Genomic DNA, 10,612 nt, shown 5'->3' with positions numbered 1-10,612 from the left:
CACAGGTGCTGGGCCACAGCCACGTATCCTCTGCATGGCCAGCCTCACCAAGGGGCTTTCCCTTCCAGCTTATGCTCCTTGGGGCACGTGTCCAAGACCCATAGACTTGGCCTCCAGCCTGCATGTGACCTGCTGGTGACAGCAGAGGTTTCTGGTGTGCTGTTGTCCCTCAGGAAGATGGTTGGGAAGGGGATATAAAACCTGAGACATTTCAAGAGAGATTGAGAGGATGCAGACATCCCTTGGAAAACCTGCTGCCTCTTATTAAACAGGAGACAACCAGCCTCCCTCCCCTTGAAACAACCCAAAGGAGTCCCAAAACACTATCAGTTTAGGCTGACCACCACGTTGCCAACAGGATTAAAATTAGACTCACAAGGTTTCATCAAAAGAGAGCTTAATTGCAGTGCTCAATCAGGCTGCAAAATCCTCTAATGATGATTGAAATAAAGTCACTCAAGACAGATCCTTACGTGTCACAGGAAAGAAAGTCTGCCCTTGGGTGAATCACTCGGTGAAGCTGTATTATATGTCTCTTTTCCCTCCCACCCACGATGTGCACTGCTACCTTGCCACCATTCCCCCACCCCACCACCAGGCTGAAACTCAAGGCTGGCAACCTGCCCAGGACTGCAGCACGGGCCCCCGGCATGGTGACTGCTGCCCTTGGTCGTGTCTCCTAGGAAGTGGTCTATAGTCAAGAGGCAGATGAGATTAGTGACTGTTTTGGTGAGACTCCCAACATGAGGTGACTTGTTTGGCTCTTCCAAGGCAGTTTGAAAATACAAAAGGTACTGATCTCCGCAGAGCCCCTGCAGGGGGATGGCTACAGTAAAGCTGAGAAATTCTCTAGTCAAAAAAATACATCAATTTAGAAACTCTCCTATTTCTAATAGCAATCTATCTACTTAGAGAAGGATGGCTAATGGAATATTTCCCTTGCCCTAGGTGTGTCTCTGCAAGCGAAGCAGCACTGGACCAGCTCTACTCTTCGGTGAGAGACCTTCAAGGCTTCCCAGCTAGAATTGAAAATATAATGTAAATATATGTTATTAAATGAGTTTGAAAGTGTCCCCAGTTCTTTTAACCTTGCCCTCCTGAGGCAGCAGTGGGACTGCACTGCCTGTATCAGCACTCTGAAGTCACATTGCTTTAAAAATTCAGGGCTCTTCCAACAGCCATTCATATGTGGTTATGCCCCAATGAAGTTGCGCTTTCGACACTCCTTCCACCATTCCCCTGTCAAGTTTCAACCTGGTTTTGTACAGAAGGGGGTGTGTGTTTTAATCTTTTTGCCTCTATATGAATCCCAAAGGTGAATGAAGCAGCTGGAGTGACACTGAATGATCAGGTGGTATCTTATTTAACCTCTTACAGTAACTACTGGCACCTGATCCTATTACATATCATACAGGAAAGTTACTACATGCATAGCCTGCAAACTGATATAAAAAACTCAGTACGTGGCAAAACAGCCTTTCTGCTTATACAGGCCATGACCTAGCCATGTCCACAAGCATGCACTTGAAGTTAGGTGCCTGCTTATCAAACTGAAATCAAGTCCCCTTCACTGCTTGGGGATAGGCATAAGTGCTTTGCTAATCAAGGAACAAGCCACGTGCATATTTAATATTCAAATATAATTATCATCTAGTGAAGCAGCACTGAGTCTTGTCCTGATTTAGCAAGTGCAAATGACAAATCCTCTGTCATATGAATGTTTTCCAGAGTTCACAGGAATTTTACCCTCAGGACCATGTAGAGGTTGTGGGACTGCATCTGAAAGGAAATCCATTTCTCTTCACTTCCAACTCCTTGATGGTGTTGAAAGAGGAAGAGCTCTTACGTCAAATGCTTAATATTCAAGGCTTGTTTCTGACATCTAAGATATCTTGAGGACTGTAAGGACTACATTTTTTTGGTCTCAGGAGTGAAACTGGAAGGGGGGAAGATCTTGCATTCAGCTTATTACATTCCTTAGACAAACAACTCTCCCATGACAGTCAAGGTACTCGCATTTACTTGTCAGTAAGCAGCAACAACAAAAGAGAGGGCAAAAGGCAGGGATATGGCAGTACGAGAACGTCCTCCTCCTCCAGACATCCTCCATCACTGGTTATTGCTGAGCATTAACAGCATTCACCACCATAGAGCTGTCAGCATCAGAGCCACCTCCGACCATCGCAGCCAGAGGGCATGACAAGCAACTAAAAAGCAGACTGGCATTTGAGGCATTTTGTGTGTGTGTCCCTCTCTCTCCGTCTCCGTGTGCCCAAAGGGGATTTTTGTTTCTCCTCCTTTTGATCCCTCCCTCTTGCAAGAGCTGCTGGGGGGGCTCCAGGGCAGCTGAGGGCATGCAGGGCTCTCTCACACCTTGGCACATGCTGCAGCGTGCCACATGAGCATGGTGGGGATGGATTTGTTCCAGCTAGCAGATCCCACCAGATTTCCAGAGGCCTTCACATCCCAGTACACACATGACACACCTGAACTACCTGGGACTAATGATGTGGGAGAACTGTTGGCAGCATACACCCTGGGCAAGCAAAACGCAATCCTAAATAAGGCATGAAGACATCACGAGAGGATTTGGCAAATAAAGTGGCCGAGGTCTGACATGGTCATATTGCAACCCTAAAGACCGAGTGCCTACCCTACCTACCTGCCTCTTTGCAAGACAAAGTTATTTTTTCCACAAGTTCTAATGTTTAAGAAAAGAGCTTACCATGCTAAAAAAAGAACTGCGTCTAAGAGACAGTAATCAAAGCCATGAGACAGCCTTTCTATGACACATAGCTTGCTTCTGTGCAGGATTAGTTAGCACTGCCACTCTTCTTGTCCTTACAAGCAGGACAAGCAGTTGACTTATCAAGATACATATCTTTCTGGATTCAAGTTTTCTGGTGAATGAGTGTTCACTTTCAAAAAAAAAGTCACTTCAAAAACAGCTGCTAAAATTAGACTTACTATTTTTTCCTTCTCTCTCCCCTTTATGACTTTTACAAGCAATTACCCACTTAATGTTTTGAAATTATACAAAAAACTTCAATAGCAATTTTTGTTCCTCCTTGAATGCGAAACCTTAAAAGCTTTTCCAGAATACACAACAGCATGAGCAAATGAATTTGCCGTTTTCATTCTATTTTTTTAAATGAATGGGAAGCAGCAGGCTACTTATTCATCATTAAACTTATTTTTGAATTTCATAATGGTGAAGGAATTTTGTTTGACAGCTCTAGAAACTGAAGGCAGGATTCTTGTTTGCACTATGGCCCTCTGCATTGCTGTGGGAGTGCTTTTAAAATAGCTGCACGGGCTATCACGCCAACGCATCTCTCAAGCCTCTTCTTTCTTCTGGCAGGGTGGGACATGTGAGGGGTGACAGATTTAGCATGCTTGCTCACGTGACAAGGTCTACAACGATGCAAGGTCTACAACAAGAGCTAGGCCATGGGAGGAGATGGGGTGCTAGCAGGGCTCCTCTAAAGGCAGAGCCCTTCAAGATGGTGAGCCTTAGCCCTGCAGTGGTGCTACAGTATCAGCCTGCCCCGGCTGGGCTGCACCTGCCAGGAGGAGTCACGGGCCAGGAGGGAGGCACTGGGCTGTGTCACCTACATGCCCAAGGCCCAAGGGATATGAGGAGAGAGCCAGCTGTGAGTGTTTCACTCTCAAGAGCATTATGCTGCTGGAGCGGTGTGAAGGTGCCTTAGTGTAATGTGGACTGGCCCAAGGTGTTTGCCTATAGAAACGAAGGGCTGAGTTCCCAGCTCTTCTCCTGCTGCCTTTCCTGGGCTCTTGGTGTGTAATTTGGGGCACTCACCTTGGTGGGGATTCAAGTCTAACCTTTCCCTCCTGCTTAAGCTGTCCCCAGGAGGAGACCTTTATTTGCTCCTTTCTGATTTTGATGCAGACATGTTCCTGCTAAGATCAATGCATGTCATTGCCACTGACCAGGCAGCGTTTGGCTCTTACACTTGGAAGTGAAAGGTGTTTCTTTCGACAATGAGTAATACATAGCTGAAGCACCAGCTCTGCAGCCTGTAAATAAAAAGCAAAGGTTATACACAGCCGAGTCGCAAACATCCAGCTAGGTCAGGGAGATTAATAAAATAGCTTAGACTCTCTGATCTGCTCTGAGGCTTGTCTTAGACAAGAGGAAGCCTCAGTGTTTGATAAGAGACGTGTTCCTACCTCCATCCTCTGCCTCCAGGATCCCTCTGAAATCCCCTGTGGCAGGCAGTGCCCTTGTTTCCAGACACTCCTGACCCTGACTACCTTTGCTGCAGTCTGACAAGGTTTCAGAGAATAAAACATTTCCAGCTCTCACACTGCACACCCCCATTCTCATTCATATTGAATTTTCTCTCAGACCACGGTCCATTGCAACTTCCTACTCCAGTGTTTAACGCAGAATCTCTTTTCCTTTCTTTACCATCCTTCACCATCTAAACCAATCTACATCTGCCAGATCAAGGCACTCATCAAATACTGCAAACACAACTTCAGGAAGGTACGTTCTTTAGGACTCTTGTGCTTGAATTCATACAATGTTGTCCTCATTCTCCTCTCTGATCCACCTGAAGGATGCCATTTCTCTCCTCCGCTTGGTGAGAGGTCAGTCAGGAGGTTTGCCCCAGATCCAGGTGGAAGCAAAGGTTACCTGAGTTGAAGCCCTGTATGTGCATCTAAACTGGTACTGCCCTCTAGGTTTCTCAGTAGCACAACCTCTGATAAAACCCATTCAAGGTCTTTTTAGACTGAGTCCAAGCAAGAGAAGAACCCACACAAATTAACATTTGTCTTTAGCTTGTGTGGGGAAGGATAAGGACCAATAGATTCTTCTAGATCTCAACCCAACACTTTCAGGGTAAGAGAACTGTATGCAGTGAAATATCTAGAAGAAAATGAAGAAGGGGGAGCAAACCATCCTGCAAAGCCCAAACCTCCCCAGTATCGTTCCTTTGTAGCAAAAAACCCTCTCCAGAGAGAAAACAGCAGTACAAGGAACACAGCTACTCCAGCAAACATGCTATAAGTAGCAGCCTTGAACAGACCATGAACATATCAGTATGTTCTAATTTCAGATTTCTCAAAGGCTCCTCCTTACAGGAAGGCTCATATACCTAGAACAATGGAGAACTCCAGCCACACTTCATTTTTATCACCACAAACAAGTAAGTAAATGAAATCAGATGTACACGAGAAAGGTTCATGTTTCCCTCTCCTGTCTGTACCAAAGGCTTCAGAATTGCTAGGAAAATGCAAGAATAAAAGACAACTTCAAAAGAAAAAACAAAGTTCCGAGAATCATCACAACTCAGATTTTTATTCAGCAGCGAAGTTGAAGGGAATATTGTTTTCTTCCCTTCGGGCAAATGTTCCAAATGGAAATTAAGTAAAAATATTGTCCCCCAAAAGTACTCACAATGAAATTAGTTTTCATTAAATATATCTGTTTGGCAAAATAAAGTAAAAAAAAAAAATAGAACCCGTACAAAAAAAAAATCCCTTGCAAATTTGTAACACTGTAGCAATGACAACAATGTAAACCTGGATGTTTGGCAGTTTGAATTAATTTGGAAACTACTGCTGAACTTTGGACCAAGAAAATAAAAATCACTTTGAGTAGCAACAAGCCAATTTTAGAGGCAACTGAGGCTTAGGGAACGCTATAGGAACAGAACACTCTAGTGGCTTCATACACAGTCTGTGCTAGTGATTTGCTAGTGTAGGGCTATTTAAGAGCTGGGAGGAAAAGAAGTTAAAAGCTGTCACAGCATTGCAGCGTATGGTACAGCAAAAACCTGCAGATTTTCCATTCTGGGAGCCGATCAGTTGGGTGAAGGCCAGTGACAAGAATCGAGGTGACAGTGGAAAGAATAATGACAGTGACAAATGGTGCAAGCACTGGGAGGCAGTTAACAATTTTTGTCATCGCATTGGATTCAGTTGTGAGCAGACTCTTGGGAGTGTCTGGGGAAATCTGCTTACAGTAGCTGCTTCTGCTCTCTACCTCCCCCCTCCTTCCAGTTAAAGCCTCTGCCCTGCCAAGTGGGTTTCACAGGCATGCAGTTTGGTAGCATTGTCCTTATAATTAAGAATGTCTATTCCAGTATTAAAAATGTAAAAAAAGTCCTCGGGAGGGTGCTTCTTAGTGGTGGTCTTCGCCCTTACGCATGGCCTCCGGCCTGCAATTAGAAGTTAATTAAAGCAATGTGGATTTGGATGAGCAATGGGGAAGATGGGAACAGGGGAAGGAAGGGATGCAGGGAACAGGGAGGAATGCAAGTGTTTTAACACCCCTCCCCAAAGCCAAAATCCAAGGTGCGCAAGTGGGTTTTTCTTTTCTCATTCTCTCTCTCTTTTTTTTTAAAATTTCTCCAGTTATAGTATTTCCAGTTTCGATGCAAGTTTCAGTGGCAGCCTCAGTTACAGTCATAAACAAAGTCGTAGTTGCTAGGCTCCTTCGGGATAGGTGGGGGAGCATCTGGGATCTGTATGTTTTCCAAGTCAAGGAGGCGTAGCTTTATCTCCATGCTGAGCAGCGTGTCTAAGTCATTCCGCGTTAGATCACTCAACATATCCTTCCCAAGAAGGGCATTCAGCCCATCGGTCCATACACAATACTGCACAGGGAAAAGACAAAAACTACCATTAACAGGCTTTCTGCACACAAACCGCTTAGCTGGCCTTGTCCTCTACAGTTATGGCTCCCTCAGAGACTTATGAAGAGACCTACAATGAGGCAGATTCATCTTATTAGTTTATACTGTGAAGAAGACATGTGCCACAGAGCTGCTACAAAAATGATCAAAAAATTGCCTGAAAATAGGAAGAAATTACAACATTCAGGTGTTTAGAAGTTAGGCATCTTGTCCAAGTTGTTGCTGACTATTCCTCAATAGTTATGGGAGGAAGAATGGCACCTGACTTAGGACAAAGAACCTCTGGAAAGGCATCCTTCTCCCCCTCTCTTTCCCCAGTATTTATACAGTGCCTGCCTCTTTTTAGACTAAATTTTTAATTCCAAGACAGCTAAGTTAGGTGAGCTGAATCTCACTCAAAATCCCCCTTGACTCTTTCTATAAGAAATTCTGTGCAAACCATCTGGTTTAACATACAGCAAAGCTAACCAACACAAAGTGGCATCAATTGACTTGTGCAGAGATAGGCCCTTGTTTACATATCTATATCTACCACTATTTTACAGAGCACAAAATAATACATTCTCAAAACTACAGAGTCAATCAATGTGGTGTCCTTCACGAAAATTAAATACCAAGCTAGCTGGTTAACTCTAAATGCTACAGAGGCTGAACTGGCCTCTAAAACCCATTCCATATTGTTACCTTTTTCCTAATAGGAGATGCCAGCTTTCCCAATGACTGACAGCTTCAGATAAACATAGACTGAACAACCATTTTAAACAAGCAACAAACCCATGGGAGGTTGGTGATCTAGAGTCAACTTCTATCAAATAAGTCACTTTCATTTATTACTAAAAGCCATTTATGCAACTATGAACAGAAGTACTCAAATGGCATCATCTAAAAATAAAGATTTCAATCATGAACTTGTGTGTCCTAGTTTGCAGGAGAAAATTAAATCAACCATAGCTGCATTTTTATCGTACAAATGCTTCTGCTAGATTTCATGCCAAAAAATGGATTTTAAATTTAGCTGACCATTTGCTACAAGTTTAAAGATAGCCTCAGTTGACTTTATGCTACAGCAGAAGTGATTATTTATAAGAAAGAGAACTCCCCCCCAACCTCTTGGGCTATGTCTTCATCCAGAAAAAAAGGGCATGTTTTTAAAATAGAATGGTTAACACACTTCAACATTCATGAGTGAAATTTGACCCATTTAAGTCAGTAACAGAATGGTAGCAGAGCTTGAATTTCACCCAGAGTGTAGATAAACCAAGCTGTAGCTTTAATATGAGATTAGCTATATAGTGGAGACTTTATGGCTCAGGCTGTCCTGCTGTCAAGCACTAAAGAAACTACTTACCCTGACTATTCAAGGCTCTCGAAGTGTGTTACTTTTAAAGCATGTGATTTTCATGGAATGGATGCAGAACATCAGAGAAAGAAAAAAATTATCCTAGAAACACAGTTATTTTTGAACATAATTTTTTAATGATTTGCTTAAAAGCATTCTTTGGGAAAGTTTTCCCAGAACTCCCTGTGAAGAAAGGAACAGACGGGCAAAAGACCCTGCTCAGCTTACAGAAGTGTGGAGCATCCATACAACAGATGCAGCATTGGATGTAAATCGTCCATCACCTGCTCAGTTGGTATGGCCAGCACTTACTCGGGAGGAAGCCCAGGGCACCAGGACATGCAGAACTGCGGTTCGCTCCTGTTCCAGATATAACTCATTCAGGGCCCAGAGAAACTGAATTCTGGCCTCAATTCAGATGACTGCAATGGCCTGGAAAAGGGGCTTCCTCTCCAATCTCCATATTGGCAAGTGCATCTAATTAAACTCCTCTACATTCTGAGCAGAGAGAAATCCTAATGAGCTGGTTAGAAAATGGAGGCATTCATTCAGAAGCTTTTTTCTTTTCAATATGCAAAACAGCCTAAGAGCCACTGAAAAATTAATTTACTACAGATTCATTTTCATAAAATCCAATGAAACCTAATTATAACCTCCCTCATCAGTTTCTCTGTCAAAAATCAAGGATAAGATTAATCCACCTTTTTTCTATGTAGTTGAAACCAGCTATTAGTATTTAAATGAAAAACAAATACGGTGGAGTGATCTCATAGTGCTGAATCCTCTGGCTAGCAGTAAGCTCCAACAGATGGCTAAGAGCATTGCCAGACTTAAGTGTGCAAGAATGAGGTTCAAATCTCTATGATATTGGTTCAGTAATGAGATTTTATTAAAGAAATATTTTGCAGGTCAAGCACTGGAACCAGACAACCAGAGAGGTTGTGCAGGCTGCATCCTTGGAGGTTTTCTGGACCCATCTGGATACAGCCCTGAGTCACCTGGTCTGAGCTTGTAGCTGAGCCTGCTTTGAGCAGGACGTTGGCCTTGGGACCTCCTGAGGTCCCTTCCAACCTGAATTATCCTACGATTCTAGTTCAGTTTTCCTTTTTAGGACACATTTGATTTCCACATTCAAACATCACTCTACAATCACAAGGACTGAAGAAGTACTTAAAAAATAATTAAATTTGAAATTCGCATTTACTAACATCATTCCTGGTGCTTCACATAAAGCCTTTCAAATGTTAAGGTTTCCCTCACCAAATCTCCCATGTTGACAGCCCTGTTAAACTAGCACTTCTATTGACAAGTACCCCAGTTACCTCCACAAAGAGTCATCGGCTTCATAACATCCTATTTGCCTTTCCTTGTGGGTGCTTCCTCTGAGCGCTTGTACTTTTTACTTTAATCACAACTCACTCATCTGTAGGCCACGAAAAAGTACAGAGGAACAGAGATGCCTTTTTGAAAACGTTCACTTGGGAACTGTCAAGTAGCAGCAGAGACTGCTGCCTCCAGCTGATTTTTGAACATACTAATTTTGTTTCAAAGAAGCTGAGCAAGATCAAAAAGAGAGATAAAGATAATAGGTGTGTTAACACAACCATAAGCAATTGGGTTACTGCCTTTTACAAAGTCACTGCCGGTGAGCAGGGTGCAGTAGCAGGTTTTGAGCATTTAGTCCATTAAAACATGCTTGTATCCATAAATGATATTTCCAATAGAAGCAGCTGAAAATTTTGTTGATTTTCATGACGATTTGCCCTTATGAGCTGAAACAGACTAGAATTCAACTATTGGAGAATTTATATCAGAAAGTATCTAACATATGTCCAGTTCAAAGGATTAAGACAATCACGTCTTGCTTAGACCAACAGCTCTAATGGCACATTATGCTTGGGAACCTACTGCTTATTTCTCTTAGATGGAAATTTACCAGCAAATCTTTCTTTGGAATAAACACGCTTGAAAATGACACTCAAATATTAATCCCCAGGAAAATCCAAATGAGCATAACCTCATTTCCTCTCTTAAAATTAACATTTATTTGAAGTATTTTATCCAAAAATGCAAATGTTGAAGCTGCATAACTAATGCACTTCACTTGTAATGCAATTTCATGCACTTTAATAACACTACAGTATAATAAAGTTTAATGCAATCTTCTGTGTTTCATCTTTCTAATGCAATATGCTGAACTGAGACCAAATGTGATATCACAAAATAAGTGTGCAGATGGAAAACCAACTCTTGTTGCTTTAGAGATAAGAAGGAAATACTTTATTCCTTCTTTACTTTTTTTTTTAATACAGAACTCATTCTGTCTTGTGTGTATTTACACTGAGATTGTTTCTATACAAATGCCATCCATTGCAAACCATCCCACTATAGAGATGAGAGAGAGAGAGGACCGTCTACGATTACCTGTCATGAGTGAGCTTAAGCAGTCTGAAACTACGAATTAGAGGATATGCTAATTCTGGAAAACATAAGCTTATGGCTGAAATTGAGATCCAGGGGTGGTATGATCTCCCCTGACTATACTGGGGTGGTCAAGACCAGATGAAGACAGCACTGATTCTCTAAAAGTTTGGCTGTACAAATCAGT

At 42.5% G+C, this 10,612-nt stretch overlaps 1 protein-coding gene across 2 annotated transcripts in view; it reads right to left on the bottom strand.

Moving 5' to 3' along the window:
- Positions 1 to 5,307: 5,307 nt before the first annotated feature.
- Positions 5,308 to 10,612, bottom strand: part of ELMO1 (engulfment and cell motility 1) — a 327,195-nt gene continuing 321,890 nt past the window's right edge. For both annotated transcript variants that reach the window (XM_067291248.1, XM_067291249.1), the window contains one exon: positions 5,308 to 6,626. In XM_067291248.1, coding sequence (XP_067147349.1) covers positions 6,426 to 6,626 — 201 coding nt within the window. In that variant the 3' untranslated portion in view covers positions 5,308 to 6,425. The remainder of the gene's footprint in view (positions 6,627 to 10,612) is intronic.

The sequence above is a fragment of the Apteryx mantelli genome, chromosome 2, assembly GCF_036417845.1.
Source record: "Apteryx mantelli isolate bAptMan1 chromosome 2, bAptMan1.hap1, whole genome shotgun sequence".
Lineage (NCBI taxonomy): Eukaryota > Metazoa > Chordata > Aves > Apterygiformes > Apterygidae > Apteryx > Apteryx mantelli.
Note: the sequence above shows the minus strand (reverse complement) of the source record. Positions and strands in the feature narration are given on the sequence as shown.